The 18,306-nt window shown below is 51.8% G+C and overlaps 1 protein-coding gene across 5 annotated transcripts in view; it reads right to left on the bottom strand.

Annotated features, from left to right (window-relative positions):
* MYCBP2 (MYC binding protein 2) overlaps window positions 1–18,306 on the bottom strand; it is a 1,909,483-nt gene that overhangs the window by 257,730 nt on the left and 1,633,447 nt on the right. For all 5 annotated transcript variants that reach the window (XM_078657470.1, XM_078657469.1, XM_078657471.1 and 2 more), the window contains one exon: window positions 18,000–18,266. In XM_078657470.1, the coding sequence (XP_078513596.1) occupies window positions 18,000–18,266 (267 nt within the window). The remainder of the gene's footprint in view (window positions 1–17,999; window positions 18,267–18,306) is intronic.

An 18,306-nucleotide genomic window follows, 5' to 3' on the forward strand; every position in this document is an offset into this window, starting at 1 on the left:
ATATAATATAGCAGAGCTCTTTTGACATCCAGGGTATGCAAGGCCCTCTCGGCAACTGTTTGTGGGTCTGAAAGAACACTGGCAGTTCTATAGTTTGATTTATATGGAAATGGGATACCACCTTTGGCATGAATTTAGGGTTTGTTCTAAAAACTACTCTATTTGCATGTACTTGAATGAATGGCTCTTGAATTGTTAGGGCTTGCAGCTCACTAACTCTTCGAAGCGAAGTAATGGCAATAAGGAAAGCCACTTTCCAAGTAAGAAATTGTAGTTCGCATGAGTGCAGTGGTTCAAAAGGTGGTCCCATGAGTCTGGTTAAGACAACGTTTAGATTCCAGACTGGTGAAGGTGGGTGTCTTGGAGGAATTACGCGTTTAAGTCCTTCCATAAACGCCTTAATTGCTGGCACCCTAAATAGTGAAAGGTGTTGCCTGTTCTGCAGATATGCTGCTAACGCAGCTAGGTGTATTCTGATGGATTAAAAGGCTAAATTGCACCGTTGTAGGTGCAATAGGTAGCATATGATGTTTTGAGTGGAAGCATCAAGTGGGTTAATGTCATTGTTATTACAGTAAATGACGAAACATTTCCACTTTGCTGCATAGCATGCTCTTGTAGTGGGTTTCCTTGCCTCTTTGATAATATTCATGCAATCTGGAGGCAAGTTGAGGTATCCAAACTCTAGGATTTCAGGAGCCAGATTGCTAGGTTCAGCTGTTGCGGATCTGGGTGTTGGATTTCGCCATGGTTCTGAGTTAGAAGACTGGGTGTGAGTCGCAGTCTTTGATGAGGTACCACTGACAGTTCTAGGAACGTTATGTACCATGTTTGCCTCGCCCACGTGGGAGCAACTAGGATTAGCGTTAGCGGATGTTGGTGCATCTTGCGTGCCACTAGCGGTATTAATGGAGCTGGGGGAAAAGCGTACGCAAATTTGCCTGACCAGTTCATCCATATCGCATTGCCCTGCGACTGCGGATGTGGGAACCTGGCGGCAAAGTACTGGCATTTTGCGTTTTCGCTTGTGGCAAACAGATCTATTTCCGGTTGTCCCCACTTCCGGAAGAATGTTTGGAGCACTTTGGGGTGAATTTCCCATTCGTGCATCTGTTGGCTGTGTCTGCTTAACAGGTCGGCAACTTGGTTGTCCTTGCCTGGGATGTGTTCTGCCATGAGAAAAATGTTCCTCTGAATGGCCCATTTCCACATTGCTTGAGCTAGGTGCGACAGCTGTGGTGAGTGTGTTCCTCCTTGTTTTTGAATGTAATACATAGCTGTCATGTTGTCCGTCCGGATCAACACAGCTTTGTTGCGTAAGTGTGTCGCGAAAGCTTTTAGGGCTAGAAAGATGGCCATCAACTCCAGAAGGTTGATATGCATTTTCTTTTGCTGTACAGTCCAGAGTCCCTGTACTGTGTAGTGTAGGACATGGGCTCCCCATCCTACTAGGGATGCGTCCGCTGTTAACACTATTTGTGAAACAGGCTCTTGGAACAGTCGTCCCTTGCAAAGGTTTTGTGGACTCCACCAATGCAGAGAGTTGTATGCCCGACTGGTCACCAACACTAGGTCTTTCAATTGCCCGTGAGCCTGGTTCCACTGCCTTGCTAGACATTGCTGTAGCGGACGCATATGTAGTCTGGCGTGAGGGACTATGAATATGCACGAGGCCATCATGCCTATTAGCTGCATAAACACCCGAGCTGGTAGTGAATGTTGGGGTCTGAACTTCTGGATCAGCGTTTGTATTCCCTAGACCCGTGCTGTGTTGGGATATGCTTTTGCTGCCAGTGTATCTATTGTTGCTCCCAGGTACTGTTGGACGTGGGAGGGTTGTAGACGTGACTTTGGGTAGTTTAGTGAGAATCCTAAACTGTGCAGTAGGTGTATGGTCTTTGACATGTGGTCGGCACATTGCTGGGCTGTTGGCGCATGTATTAGCCAGTCATCCAGATAAGGGTAAACATGGATGTGTTGCCTTCTGAGATGTGCTGCTACTGTAGCTAGACATTTGGTGAACACTCTTGGAGCTGTTGTCCCCCCAAATGGTAGGACCTTGAACTGGTAGTGTTGTCCTTGAATGGTGAACCTCAAATACTTTCTGTGAGCAGGGTGTATTGGTATATGAAAGTATGCATCTTTGAGGTCTAAGGTTGCTAGGAGGTCTCCCTCGCGAAGCAATGGTAAGACTTGCTGGAGAGTGAGCATAATTTCTAATTTAAAATGCTTGTAAAGCGCAGCATACACCTTGCGGTTTCTTGGCGCTGAAGGTTCAGTGGCTGAGGGGAGGGAAGACCGGGGAGAAAATTTAGGCGGGGAAAGCCTGGCTAAATAGGAAAGTTTTCAAGTCTCCACGGAAAGAAAGGTACTGAGTTGCGGAACGGAGGTTATCAGGGAGAGAGTTCCAAAAGGAAGGGGCCAGAGTAGAGAAATTGGATCCACCCCATTTTTTGCGCGAGAAACGGGGGATCAGGAGAAGGGACTTGGAGGAGGACCGGAGGTTTCTTGCAGGGACGTAGGGTTTGATAAGTGAAGTGATGAAAGCAGGGGCAGTGCCCTGACGGGCCTGGAAAACCATGCACCCGATTTTGAAGAGGGAACGTTGTTTCACGGGGAGCCAGTGGAGTTTCTTTAGGAGGGGGGTGGAGTGGTGATAACGTGGGAGGCCAAATATCAGTCTGGCCGCCTGGTTCTGGATGGCTTGGAGTCTACGCAAACTATAGGCAGGGATGCCATGGAAAAGAGCGTTGGCGTAGTCCAAACGCGAGATTACCAGGGCGGCCATGATGGTCTTGAGGGCCTGAGGGGTGAAGAAGCGGGAGACAGAGCGGATGGTTCGAAGAGTGAGGAAACAGGAGGAGACCACGGAGCTGATGTGTGAGTGAAGAGTGAGCTGATTGTTCATTTTTACACCCAGTGTTTTGACAGTGGTGGAGGGGGAGGGTGCAGGGCCGAGAGAGGGGGGCCAGAAAAGAGAGTTCCAGGGACTGGACGAACCACCAGTGAGAACCAGCTCAGTTTTATCAGGGTTCAGTTTAAGGTGGTTGTGATTCATCCAGTCCCTGATGAATGTCATAGTAGACTGGAAATTGGAGACCGAGAGAGAAGAGGGGGACAGATCAAAGATGAGCTGGAGGTCATCCGCGTAGTTGAAGACGGTGACCTCCAGCTGCTGGAGAGCAAAGATGAGAGGAAAGATATAGAGATTGAAGAGAAGGGGGGAGAGGGAGGAACCCTGGGGAACACCGCAAGTGACAGGGAGGGGAGTGGAGGTGAAGTCGCCTAGACGGACCGCCTGGGTGCGGTCCCTCAGAAAGGAGGAGAGCCAGACAAGGGCTGATCCCCCGATGCCAGCCGCCTTGACACGGGTGAGTAGGATGGTATGGTCCACCGTGTCAAAGGCGGCGGAAAGATCGAGGAGGACCAGTGCCTGGTGGTTGTTGTCATCCATGCCCTTTCTGAGGTTGTCTAGGACGGCGACTACGACCGATTCTGTTGAGTGCCTGGGGCGGAATCCTGCCTGACGAGAAGCCAGCCCCCCATTAGCCTCAATGTGGGTGCTCAGAGCCGCGGTAACATGGCGTTCCATCACCTTGCCCAGAAAGGGCAGCAGGGAGATGGGGCGAAAGTTGGACGAGATAGAAGGGTCCGAGCCGGGTTTCTTCAGCAGGGGTACGATGGTGGCTGCTTTTAGTACCGGGGGCACCACACCCTGTGCCAAGGCGCTGTTGAGGAAGGCAATCGGGGGATCAGGGCAGCTAGAATAGATTTGCTGTAGGATGCGAGCGGGGCAGACATCCGCCGGGGACCCAGATTTAACTTTGGGGAGAATCGACAGAAAGGATTCCTGAGTGAGGGGAGGGATAACAGTGAAATGATTTTGTACTGGGGGGGGGGAGGGATCGACGAAGGTAGGCGAGGGTGAAGGGATATTGGCCTTGATATTGGTGATCTTATCCACGAAGTAGTTGTTTAATTGGTCGCAGAGAAGCTGGGAGGGAGGGATTTGGGGCGAGGCTCGATCTGAGAACGCCAGGTCGTTTACGATGTCAAAAATAGCCCTGGGTTTGTTGGCGGCCGACATTATTCTCGTAGAGAAGTAGTCGGTCTTTGCAGCTAGGATTGCTGATTTGTAATCAGCCAACAGTGTCAGAAAGTGGGTTTTTAATAACGGGCAGTAGTTCTTCCTCCACTGCCTCTCCGCCCTCCGAACGCTCAGCTTAAGTTCTTTTAGATGGTCGTTAAACCATCGGTTAGAGTCCTTAAGCCGGCGGATGGAGATGCGTCGTAAGGGGGCCTCTGAGTCACAGGCTCCAGCCAGCCAGGTGTTAATGGCCTTGGCCTGTGAGGCCGATGATAAGCCAGAGAGGGGGGGGATGGAATTGTGAAGCAGGGAGGTCAGGGAGGGGAGATCCAACCTGTTCCAGTTCCGCGCCCAGGTGTTTTTGGCAAGCGGGGTTTTGGGGGATGAGTTGTGGGGGATGGAGAAAGAGATGAGGGCGTGATCGGACCAAGGGCAAGGGGAGACCGCCACCGAAGCCAGTGGGAGGTTAAGAGCCCAGACCTGATCAAGTGTGTGCCCGTGAGAATGAGTGGGGACAGAAATGTGTGGGACAAAGTTGAGGGAAGACAGAGATTCGGTAAATTCTTTTGAGGCGGAGCACTCGTGTGGGTCTGAGGGCCAGTAATTAAAATCCCCCAGCACCAAAACCGAGGCAAAGTTGACCGCCAGATTTGCCAGCAGGTCTTGGAAGGCAGGTAGAAATGAAGGCGAGGGCTGAGGGGGGCGGTACATGAGGAGACAAGTGATGGGAGGGGCGGTCTGGAGGGAACGGGCCACCAGGAAGTCGACAGGGGCCATAGGGGGAGAGGGAAGTAACTGGAAGTGCAGATCTGACCTAGTAATTAGTGCGACCCCACCGCCCGCCCTGCCGGCCGGTCGATCGGCACGTAGGGCCACGTAAGACGGTGGAAGGGTGGCCAGGAGAGCGGGAAGGGAGGTATCGCAATACCAGGTCTCGGTCAAGAGCAGTAGGTCAGGTTTCTCGGTATCGAGTAGGACGAACAGCTCGTGGTGATGCTTGACCGCCGACCTGGTATTGAGTAGAATAACGGACAGAGCTGGGGTGGAGGGGGGTGGGTCAGGGCAGGGGAGGCAGGGTGGCAGGGGAGATTGCGGCGGGGAGTGCGGCAGTGCAGGGAGGGTGGGGGCAAGGCCCAATGAATCGACGAGTCTACGGACAGGGTCCGGAAGTGGCCAGGTGCCTTGGAGGGCGATAAGGTCTTTGGAGGAGTATGATATAGTTTGGGCATAGCGTCGTGCCCCTTGCCCCGGTCGGCCGCGGACGGGCGCAGACGGGCTTGACTTATGCGCGACTTCGGCGCGAAGTCGGCGCTCCCGCTGCGCTCGTCCGCTGCGCGTTCTGTATTGACACATTAATAAAGGCGGCCGTAAAGGCGGTAAGGGGGCGTGGCCTGGAAGTGGGCGTGGCCAGCCGGCAGGAGGGCGTCACGTGAGCGATGGATCCGCTGCACGGAGCCCTCGATGTGCAAACAGCAAGTAGCAGCAAGGTACAGTTTTAAAACACAATTTTAGAGTAAAACACAAAGCGTCTCCCGGCTTCCGCCTCAGGAGCAATGAACCAGGTGAGCGCTCGATAGCTGGCGCTTAAGAAGGGCGGTAAGGGGGCGTGGCCTGGAAGTGGGCGTGGCCAGCCGGCAGGAGGGCGTCACGTGAGCGATGGATCCGCTGCACGGAGCCCTCGATGTGCAAACAGCAAGTAGCAGCAAGGTACAGTTTTAAAACACAATTTTAGAGTAAAACACAAAGCGTCTCCCGGCTTCCGCCTCAGGAGCAATGAACCAGGGCATGTGAAAATGCTCTGACAAAATGTACAGGTTGAGGGGCCTGAGGTCCAATATTGGTCTGAGAGACACGTCCTTCTTTGGAATTAGGAAGTATAGGGAGTATACTCCTGTTCCTTGATGTTGCAGTGGGACTTTTTCTATGGCCCCCTTTTGCAGCATACTGATGACCTCTTGCTGAAGTAGCGTTATATGTTCCTGTGACATAGGACGGTGGACGGGTGGTATGTTGGGTGGAGTTGAGGTGAGCTCTAGGCAATAGCCATGTTGGATAATTTGCCTGACCCACTTGTCTGTAGTGATATTTAACCAGACTGGCAGAAATTGTTGTATTCTTCCCCCGACTGGTGTTATGTGGTCTGGGGGTAGTGCTAAGAAGTCACTGCTTTGTGTTAGTGGAGGATCTATTTGCGTTGCCTCCACGACCTCTTCCTTTGGTATTGTTTCCTCTATAACCACCCCTGCTGGTGTTCTTGTTATATGTGGATTGTGTGTTACTTTTGTAGTTGGAAGATTGCTGTAATGTTCCTCGTGCGCCTCCTCTATAATTGGAGCGACAAAAGGAGCCCCGGTGTTGTTGGGACTGAAGAGCTCCCATAGACTTTGCAGTTTCTGCATTCTTTTTCATTTTGTCCAGAATTGAATCAACTGCTGGACCAAATAAAAAGTCTGGGTTGATTGGCCGATTAAGAATAGTAGATTGGACTTCATTCTTAAAGCCTGATATACGAAGCCATGCGTGGCGCCTTAGCAGCACGCTTGTATTGATGGATCTGGCAGCTGTGTCTGCCGCGTCTAGGGCACATTTAATGGATGCATTGGTGATGAGCTTTCCCTCTTGTATAAGTTCATCTGCCTGTTGTTTGTAGGGACCAGGTAAGTGTTGGAGAATTTCTTCCAAACTGTCGTAGTGCGCCCTATCATATCTGGCTAGCAAGGCCTGTGTATTGGCTGTTCTCCAGTAATTTGCTGCCTGAGCGGCCACTCTTTTGCCTGATGCCTCAAAGATTTTAGACTCCTTATCTGGAGGAGCTGCCTCTCCAGTAGTCTGAGTTTGCACGCTTACGTGCGTTGGATACCATTAAGGAATCTAGGGGTAGCTGCCCTTTGATGTATGTAGGGTCTATAGGTGCAGCCCTGTATTTTTTCTCAATTCTAGGGTTTATGACCCTTGCCCTAGCAGTGTCTTTAAAAATGTCACTTGCATGTTTTAATACCCCTTTTAACATTGGTAGTGTTTTAACGTGTCTCTCAGATGTTGTCAGTGTGTCAAAGAGGAAGTCTTCCTCAATAGCATCAGAGTGCAGATCTACATTGTGGTAGGTTGCTGCTCTATCTAGTGGTGAATTAAATGCTACTGTATCCTCTGTGGGTGATGGCTTGGTAGGGTATACTGCAGGGTCTGTAATGGGCAGAATCCCTTCAGTGTCTGGTTCCCCTCCTCCACCCCATGGCTGTGTGTTTGGCTCTAAAAGTGGGGTTTGTGGATAACCAAAACCCACATCTGCGTCCTGATCTTCATCAGGGTTGTAGTCAGAGCGTGTAGGTGAGGTTGGGGCATAAGGAGTAGTAGGCATAGCAGGAGTGATAGGTTCAAAGAATATAGGAGAGGTAGCACAGTATCTCTTTTTCTTTAGGGGGATCTTAGAAAGGCCTTCAGTTGGTAGAGGTCTTTTCTTTTTGGTATAAACAGTCACTTTACCAGTTTTTGGGTCAATGTAGAGTTTTGACTGGTCTTCTGTGGAGGGATCTGCGTGAACAAGTTCCTCTTCCACAGTCTTTGGTTTTGGTGCTGTAACCTTTGGTTTTTGTGTCTTCAGGTCGACGCTTTTTGTGGCTTCGACCGTTTTTGGTGGTTGGATCGTTTTAGGATGTTTTTCAACAGGTTTTGTAGGTTGAACGTCTTTGGCTGGCTTTACAACTTGTTTTGGACCGAGCGGTTTTGTCGGTTCGACATTGTCTTTATGTTGTTTTGGAGCCTGCTGTTTTGGCTCGACGCCCTTTTTCGGTTCGATGGGCTTCGGCTTGACCGATTTCCTTTCTTCCCCCTTCGGTTTTGGTTCGACGATAGTTTTGGGAGTAGGCCTTGTTCTGTCGTCGACCGTTTTTTTCCCCTTGTCGATACCTGAGGCGGATTTGCTCGATTCAACGTGCTTTTTGGGGTCAATTCGACGTGTATTTGTTTTTGTGTTGAATCGACGTGTTTTGGCTTCGAGGTTGACTCGACAGACTTCGAGCTCGACTCGACTGCTTTGCTCTTTGATGTCGTGGTACTGTGGCCTTCGGTTCAACGCCTTTTGGCTTAGACACCTTCGGTTCGACGTAATTCGGTCCGAAGACTGTATTGTCGATTAGTTTCGGTTTCGATGGAACCAATGTTGTGTGATGTGTCTCAGAGGGCTCTTTTGATATGTTCTTAGCCGGGCGGTATGGCGGGGACGTAGAACGAGGTTGTTGATCTCGGCTAAGGCCTGCTGGCGATGCCTCGACCTGAGTCTCTGATAGAGGTGTAGTGTCTATATGGGGTGGAGTACTCACGGTTCGCCCCTCGTCGTCATCGGAGTCGTCTTCAACTGCTACGATGTCCTGATCATAGTCCTCGAGATCGACGATCAGTTCTCCCTCTTCGGGGTAATATTCGGAGTCGGGCTCCGAGTATTGTCTTTCGTCTTGATCCGAGTCTTTGGCGCTCGCTAGATCTTCTTCGTGATCGAAGATGTTCTCGGGCTCTGGCGCCGACCGTTGCATTTCCTGCCTCGCCGCACGTCGATTCCGAATAGTCTTTTTGCATCGGAACTGGGCACAGGCTAGACAACTATCTTCATTGTGATCTGGAGATAGGCATTTATTGCACACTGGATGCTTGTCTGTGTGCGGGAACTTTGAGTTGCACTGAGGGCAGTACTTAAATGGACTTCGTTCCATCGACGGTCGGTCCACGTGGTGTCGAGAAGGCCTCACGGCCCGATTCGACGACCGGAGTGCAACAAAGTTGTAAAAGTGTATTGGCACCGAGCGCTGAACAATACAGACGGATCCGAAGGCCTTTTGGCCTTTTGGAGAGTTTTTCTTGATTCTGAACTTGGAGAGTAGGAAAGTACATCCGAACCCAATGGCGGAGAAAAAGAATCTGAGAATGGAGAGGATGCCCATGCGCACTGTGGTCCGAGGGAGGAGCCACCTATCTCGTGATACTTCGAAGACTCTTCCAGGACAATAATGTGCAATCATCCGGACCCAACACTAGGCGGCGATCTATGCACAGATATGAATTCAGCAGCCCACATGCCTCGAACCTTGTTTTTACCAGTGTCCAGCACATGTACTTAATGTACTTTCCCTGGGCACAAGTAAGTATTGACTTAGCCATGAGAGGAACATATCTGTTCATGCAGATTTGTCCTCACATGTAGTATAGTGCACCCTACCTTAGGGCTGTAAGTCCTGCTCTATAGGAGGGTTATCTACACTATATGCAGTGTCTACAGGCATGGCATACAGGGATGTGAGCCATGTCATGTTTTCACTTTTGTCTGCATCAAGACATGTAGCCTGCACTGGCAGTCTGCATGAGTTAGGTGAGGAGTCCCTTAGGGCAGCACAATATATGCTGCATCCCCTTGGGGCCCTTTGTAGTACTCATGACCTAGGTACATGGGGTACCATTTACTAATGACTTACAGGGTTGCCAAAGGTATGGCCAATTGGGGGAACAATTGTACCATTTTAGGGAAAGAGATCTGGCACTGGGGACCTGGATAGCAGGTAACCAGTGCACTTTCTGTCAACATTGCATCAAATACCATGCAAAAAGTGGGGTGACCAAATCAAAAAGAGGCCTTTTCCTACAAGAGGTACATGGCATAATGCTACAAGTATTAGAAAGCAAGTACAGGAAAAAAGAAGAACTGAGAAATATAATGCTGATGATACATTAAAGAACTACATAGCATTGGAAGTGCTGGCCTGCTTTGGAGGTTCTGGTGCAATCTGTTTATTTGTGACTGGTACAGTGTACATGAGAATAGACTGGTAACGAACAAGTTACTTACCTTCGGTAACGATATATCTGTAAGAAACAGTAGTTAGTATTAGATTCCTTACCTTAGAATATCCCCAGGCGTCAGTCTGGATCCGGAAACTTTTGCGTAGCAGTACCCCTGCGCGTCAGTAGGCGTCCCCTGCGGCTCCGCGTCCGTCGTCGGCGTCGTGATGACGTCACTGGAGTATATAGACCCCGCCTCGGCGCGCTGACGTCAGTTCTTTGCACACAGCTTTTCCGCGCCAGAACACGCAAAGCCATGTGAGAACCAACACTGGTGCCATTTGAAACTAGGGCCCTGAAAGGGATGTCCTTAACCCTAGGTATCAGTTCGCAGAACGGGGAGGATGGGAGGGGCGGTAAGGAATCTAATACTAACTACTGTTTCTTACAGATATATCGTTACCGAAGGTAAGTAACTTGTTCATCTGAAAGAAACAGGTTAGTATTAGATTCCTTACCTTAGAATAGATACCCCAGCAATACCAACCCCGGTGGTGGGTCTGCGAACCAATACAAACCTACACCAGAAAGTCCTGGAGGACCGAACGGCCAAAGAAGCCATCCCTCCGGACTTGACTGTCCAGGCAGTAGTGCCTCGCAAAGGTGTGCAGCGAGGCCCACGTAGCCGCCTGGCAAATGTCCTGCAAAGGGACTCCCCGGCCCAGGGCAGTAGTAGCCGCCGTGGCCCGAATGGAATGGGCTCTCAGCCCAACAGGAGGCTCCTTCAGAGCCAAAGAGTAGCACGCTTTGATGCACAGGACGACCCACCGAGAGATGGTTCGTTTCTGTACCGCCCTTCCCTTCTTCTCACCCACGTAGCCAACAAACAGTTGGTCATCCACCCGGAACTGGCGTGTGCGATCCATATAAAATGAAAGCGCACGTTTTGGGTCCAGACGATGGAGCCGCTCTTCATCTTTTGAAGGATGCGGAGGCGGGAAGAAGGAGGGTAAGGTGATGGACTGCCCGATGTGAAAAGCAGAAACTACTTTGGGCAGGAAAGAAGGTCTAGTTCTCAGAACCACCTTGTCTGGATGAATGGACATGAAAGGAGGTTTGACAGAAAGAGCCTGGAGCTCACTCACTCTCCTGGCAGAGGTGATGGCAACCAGGAAGGCCGTCTTTAAAGTCAGGAGACGGAGAGGACAGGAATGAAGCGGCTCAAAGGGAGCGCACATCAAGAAAGTCAGAACCAGGTTCAAGTCCCACTGAGGCATCACAAACGGAACAGGTGGATACATGTGCGTGATGCCCTTCAAGAATCTCGTTACAATAGGGGACTTGAACAAAGATGGCTGATCAGGTAGCCTTAAGAAGGCGGAAAGGGCAGAAAGGTAGCCCTTGATAGTGCCCAGAGCAGAGCCCTGCTGGGCAAGGGAGAGAAGAAAGAGGAGAACCTCGGAGAGAGGGGCAGAAAGGGGATCCACAGCCTTTGCTGTGCACCATGCCACAAATCTGTTCCACCGGCAGGCGTATACCGACTTTGTGGAGGGACGCCTGGCTGCCAGAATCACATCACAGACTTCAGGAGGCAAGTCAAATGGCCTCAACTGTCGCCGCTCAATCTCCACGCATGGAGGTGGAGACTGGACAGGTTCGGGTGGAGGACCGTCCCCTGCTGCTGCGACAGAAGGTCCTCCTGAAGGGGCAGGCGGATCGAGGGACCGACTGACATGCTGAGTAGCTCGGGATACCAGTACCTTCGAGCCCAGTCCGGAGCCACAAGGATAACTTGGGCCCGGTCGCGCCTGATCTTCTTCAGCACTCTGGGCAGAAGTGGTATAGGCGGAAAGGCGTACAACAGACCGCAACTCCACTCGCGCCGAAAGGCGTCTCCGAGCGAGTGCCGTCTTGGAAACTCCAACGCGCAGAACTGATGACATTGCGCGTTCTCTTCTGTGGCGAATAGATCTAACCAAGGCTCTCCCCATTGCAGAAAGAGGCCTCTCGCCACGTCCGAGTTCAGACGCCATTCGTGATCCACCGAGCACCGACGGCTGAGTTCGTCCGCCCTGGCGTTCAGAGAACCTGCCAGGTGTTGAACCGTCAGAGTCACGCTCTGACGTTCCAGCCATTGCCAGAGACGCAGGGCCTCCTGGCAAAGGGTCCACGACCCCACTCCGCCCTGCTTGTTGCAGTACCACATGGCGGTGGTGTTGTCCGTGAACACCTGCACTACACTCCCGCTGACAAAGGGGAGGAATGCCTTCAGTGCTAGGCGAATCGCCCGCAGCTCCAACAGGTTGATATGGAGCCGGGACTCCGCCGGAGACCAAATGCCTCTGATCTCCGCCTCTCCCAAGTGGCCTCCCCAGCCCTGGAGGGACGCGTCCGTCACAACTACGTGCTCCGGTTGCGGAAGGGAGAGGGATCTGCCTCTGACCCAATCGCGGTCCGTAAGCCACCACTGCAACTGTCTCGCAGTGCCCTCCGAGATCAGGACATGGTCGGATAGGTTGCCTTGATGCTGGGCCCACTGAAACTTCAGGTCCCACTGCAGAGCCCGCATCCGCCACCTGGCGTGATGCACCAGAAGGATGCAGGAGGCCATCAGCCCCAGAAGCCGCAGCGTCAACCTGACCGAGACCCGGGATAACGGCTGAAAGATGGGAATCAGAGCCTGAATATCCCGGACCCGCCGTTCCGGAGGATAAACCCGAAACTGCGCTGAGTCGAGAACCGCTCCGATGAAAAGGAGCTTTTGAGAGGGACACAGGTGTGATTTCGGCACATTGATGGAAAACCCCAGCTCGTGCAGGAGGTCTGCCGTCATCTGAAGGTGGTGGACGACTGTCTGGGGCGAGCCCGCCTTCAACAACCAGTCGTCGAGGTAGGGGAAGACTGAAACCCCTAACCGGCGCAGATGAGCTGCGACCACCGCCATCACTTTCGTGAACACCCGTGGGGCGCTGGTAAGGCCGAATGGGAGCACGATAAACTGAAAGTGCTCGTGGCCTACCGTGAACCGCAGGTAACGCCGGTGGGCCGGCAGGACGGGGATGTGAAAATACGCATCCTGCAGGTCCAACGCCACCATCCAGTCTTGCGGGTCTAGAGCAGCCAAGACCTGAGCCAAAGTCAACATCTTGAACTTCTCCTTCCGGAGGAAGCCGTTGACGTTCCGTAGATCCACGATAGGACGCAGGCCCCCCTTGTCCTTCTTGGGTACCAGAAAGTAGTGGGAATAGCAACCACACCCTACTTCTGGCCCAGGAACGCGGTTCGATGGCCCCCTTGGCCAAGAGGGCCGTAACTTCCTCCTGCAGAAGTGTCAAGTGGTCCCCCGACACACGGTGGTTCTGCGGTGGCATGGCTGGAGGAGTGGTCTCGAAGGGGAGGGAGTAGCCCCTTCGGACGAGCTGCAGCACCCACCTGTCCGATGTGATAGTGCGCCAGCGGGAGTGGTGATGGCGAACCCTGCCACCCACTGGCGTCACATGGGCCTGAAAGCTCGGACTAGGAGGATTTGGAGGCTGATGCTGCGGGGGGAGGTGTGGCCTGACCGCGCCGTTGTCCCCGACCGCCTCCACGGCGGAATCCACGGCCGCCACCGCGTTGAGAAGTGTTCTGCGGTGCGTGGCTGGCAGCACGTGTGGGACCGCCCCTTCCTTGGCCACGAAAGGAGCGAAACGAACCCGTTTGCTGGCGCTGGGTCGAGAGACCCAAGGACTTGGCCGTGACCCTGGAGTCCTTGAAGCGCTCAAGCGCGTGGTCCGCTTTGTCGCCAAACAGGCGACTGCCATCGAACGGCATGTCCATCAAAGTATTTTGGACATCCGTCGAAAAGTTGGCGGATCTCAGCCAGGCGTGGCGACGAATCGCCACCGTCGTGGACATCGCTCTGCCCAGCGAGTCGGTCGTATCAAGACCACACCTGATGGAATATCTCGCCGCGTCTCGGCCTTCAATCATAGCCTGGCCGAGCGTGTCCCGTACCTCCTGCGGGCATTGCGGCAGACACTCCGCGACCGTATCCCACAGAGAGTGGGTGTAGCGGCCCAAGAGGCATGCGGTGTTGCAAGACCGCAGTCCCAGACTCAGGGACGAGAAGACCATCTTTCCATACTGGTCGTACCTCTTTGATTCCCGGTCGGGCGGGGCCGACGGGAATGCGGTTTGGGAAGTTGAGGCCTGGATCACCAGACTCTCAGGGGTGGGATGGGTGGACAGGAACTTAGGGTCGTCCGGACACGGACGGTGGCGTCTGGCCACGTTCCTATCAACAGGCGAACCTGAAGCGGGCCTGGACCACGTGCCCAAAAGAACGTCTGTCAAGGCTTCATTGAACGGCAGCAGAGGCTCCTGTGGGCATGACTGCGGTTTGAAGACCTCGGTGAGGATGTTAGGCCTCACTTTAGCGACGGGGAGCTCAAGGCGTAAAGCCTTGGCAGCCCTCATCAACACCACTGAATAAACAGCCCCAGCCTCCGAAGCCACAGTAGGAGGCGAGACAAAACCAGGGTTAGGCTCGCGTGACAGAGGGTCCTCAGACCCCTCCCAACCCTCTCCATAATCTACATCCTCACCATATTCTGAGTCAACGATGTAGACCGGCTCCTCGGGGCCAATGGGCCCCATCGGCGCCGGACTCGGCGTCGGGCGACGCCGGTCCGACTCCGCGTCGGGCGACGCCGGTCCGACTCCGCGTCCGGAGTAGGAGAGAGAATGGGGGTGGCGCCGCCCGGAGCCGACGCCGGCCGGAGCCGGCGACGGAGTCGCGGCGCCGCGCGGAGGCGGCACCATGGGTTGCCCCGATGGAATCGGCGCCGGAGAGGCCGGCGGACCAGCCGGCGTCGACCCTGAAGGACCCAGCGGCGCCGGGGCAGGAGCCGTCGGCGGCGTCGGGGCCTGAGCACCCGACGGCGTCGGAGCAGGAGCACCCGAACCGCTCGGGCCCCCGGACGGGACCACCGGGCCCGCAGGCGCCGTAGGCCCCGCCGGAGGAGACAGCGACCTCATGGCCATGAGGAACTCCTCTATCTCCTCGCGCGACGCGCCTTGCCCAGGGACAGACGGGTATGGAGCAGGCAACGTCGGCGACCCACGCGGGGTTGCGGGGCTACCCGAACCCCCGGCCGCATCGCGCGAGCGTCGGGGGGAGTCGGGGGTGCGATGACGACGCCCCGACTTCTTGTGTTTCTTACCCGAGGAACCGGAGGAATGGTGACGACTTCCGGAGCGCTCGTGGCGGCTCCGCGACCGTTCTCTCGACCGCTCCCTCGACCTCCGGCCGGACCGGGACCGCTCTCGACGCGGGGCCGACACCCGGAGCTCGAGTAGCTTGCGGGACCGCTCCCATCTAGCCTTACTCGTCAAGGCCCGGCAGTCGACGCAGGACTCCACGTCGTGGTCCGCGCCCAGGCACCGGAGGCAGAGTCGATGGTGGTCGGTGACCGACATCGTGCGATCACACCCGTCACAGTTCTTAAAACCGGGCATCCTACCGGCACCTTAAGAGTTAGAGTTAATCAAAAAACTTTGGTCAAAAGACCGGAGTACTGCTCTTCGGATCTGCGCTAACTGGCGCGGAAAAAAGAAGAACTGACGTCAGCGCGCGGAGGCGGCGTCTATATACTCCAGCGACGTCATCACGGCGCACGACGCCGACGACGGACGCGGAGCCGCAGGGGACGCCTGCAGACGACGCCTACCGACGCGCAGGGGTACTGCTACGCAAAAGTTTCCGGATCCAGACTGACGCCTGGGGATATTCTAAGGTAAGGAATCTAATACTAACCTGTTTCTTTCAGATAGATGCATTTCCCACAAGGGTACTATGAGGAGATGAGCTGAAATTTTCAGACAACAAAAGTGGTCTTGGCAGAAAAATAAACGATGAGGACATTTTGGTGCACTGTGTAGGAGACCAAGTCTCCATACAAATAATAATCCAGCAAGGGAAGTTAAGTCAGAGCTCGAAAATTTCCAGTAGGATTTTAAAATCTGGGACAAATTGGCAAAAACAAGAAATAAATTGGCAGATTTCCTATCCTGCTCACTTGGGTTGAGTACGAAAACTATACAAATTATAAGAGTTGTATGCTATAAATGGCAGTCAGATGATAGAAGTGCACAGAGGCACACAGTCCTCCTTCACTCTCCAGTGCTATTTAAAGTCGTGGTTTTATTTTTGACAGTGCTCCCAATGTTGCCCCTCAACGCTTTTACCTCAGCCAATTGCTTCTGCTATATATGTTTTAGAAAAAATATCTTTCTCCTAAGTTCAGGAACACTGCGGTGCACATACCTGGATTACGACAACTCTCTAAATTGTGAGCTTTCAAAAACTATATGTTAGCTTCAAATTGGTCAAAATGCTGCAGTGTGCCTCTTTTACTATATTTTATGTTTTGCTTCCTTTTCAAAAACCTTCTAAAGTGTATTGGCTTCCTATTGCTCTGGGCACTCTGTTTAAGTTACTCTGCTTCAGAACAAAATTAAATGCTATATAACATTGTACTGACTAGGTTCTGTCTCCTTCAACTCTGTACATATGTACAATCTGCAGCACCAGAAATGGAGGCAACTCTTTTTCTGATATTGCACCCAAGCAATGGAAGCTCCTACCCCTTGCACTCCGGAAACAAGAAAACGTACACTTGCTTCGCAAATGGCTGAAATCTTTTCTGTTTCCTCATTAACTTGCTTCTCCTTCATTTTTACTGCAGTCAGCTGGCACAGGAACACCATTTTTGTTTTAGGGTATTTTAGCACTTTACGAATCCCAACACCGTCAAGAACAAAAGCAATAGGAAGGCTATATCATGCCATCAAAACTAGTGTATTTTTCCTCAAGCTCCAGACATCTGAGATCAAATTAAAACATACAAATGCAAGCCATTCTAACTACCATTCCTGCCTTTCCCATATCCTTCTTGATACAGTAGACCATTTGAATAAGATAATAAAGGTATGTCCCTGTGTCCTGTCTGTTCTATAGGAAGACTCTCTCCCTAATGTCAATATGAAAACTTCCATCAAAGTTGCTAAGGTTTGCGCTAAAGCTTTCTAGCACCAAGTAATAGGATGCCAGCAAGTAGATGATGGTTTAAGATTGGACCAGAAGGCTTAGATCTGAAAAGGTGCGGCTAGCAGAAGGCGTAGCAGCATATTTAGATGATATGCTTCAGTTTTCAAGATAGTATAAGGGTTTGGATCCCTAGTTTCCTTGCAAGACACAAACCTTTCCAACACAAAAAATTAAATAACATGGAAAGAAACACCACAGATTGTTTATCTTTACTTTTACAACAGCTGACGGGACTCAATGGTGAAGAAGGGTGAAGGGGAAACCTCAGGAAGGATACAAAGATTATGGAAGGTTTGACAGTCTATACCACAAATGTCAGTTTTACCATAACCAATAAAGTGCAAAATATTATATCCACATAGATAAAAGCATCAAATCGTAAAGAACCATAATGTGAATACAAAAATGTACAACAATTGAGCTGAGAATTGCATGTCTTTGCCAGGAAAGTTTAAGATGACATTTCATGACTTTTCTCAAACACCACAAGGCCACCCTTCACTTTGCCCAAAGCTTGCAGTTGTCTCTTTGATGCTCTCATGATTACAGTCTCCTGCAAACTGATAGCCAATATCAGACATCAGCAGTAAAAAGAGGAAAAAAAACCTCTGCTTTGAACACTATATAGACAGATCTCATCACACTATGTGTTCACAAGAAAAGCAACAATTTCTCTTGAGGTAAAGCAAAACAAGCGTTGATGAGAGACGGCACAGAAGAATTGGTAACTACTTTGACAGCAACAAAAGTGTTTATAGAAAATTTATTTGGCCTGTTTGTTCGAGATTACAATTCTTACCATATCCATGCTAGTGAGTAGCTATTTGATACTAGATCAAAATAAACGACAGAACAAAAAATGGACGCAATCCTATGGACCCCACCCTTGAGATTGTTCCTGATAATATTCATATGGATGGCAGACTAAAAATGGTCCTCAGACATTTTGTCTTTTGTTAGACCTAATGAGGAAAGGACTATTTAAGTTGAAGTGGTCCCCCTCATTCCAATTTTGAGAACAGTTAGGTACCACTTAATAAACTGTTAAGCGCTCACCTGTCGCTGCACCCTGGGTGAGGCAGTGTGAAGCAGTGAGAAGAGATCTTGCAGGAGAGTGTGCTGTTGAGCCAAATACTGCCTACCCACATTAGACCCACTCAGTGCCAGCACCATTGAGAGAAGTTCAAAGCAGTAAGCATCAGAGGAAGCATCTTCATCATTTGGCTGCGAGTTGGCATTCTCTTTGCTGGAGATGGCATGCTCCCATTCCTCGCGGACACGTGTTGCTTCCATTCGAATGGCCTGAACGATATGGGCACACACCTGAGTAGGCAGAAAAGTCACAATCAGAATATGAGAGTAA

Source organism: Lissotriton helveticus, chromosome 8 (genome assembly GCF_964261635.1).
Source record: "Lissotriton helveticus chromosome 8, aLisHel1.1, whole genome shotgun sequence".
Lineage (NCBI taxonomy): Eukaryota > Metazoa > Chordata > Amphibia > Caudata > Salamandridae > Lissotriton > Lissotriton helveticus.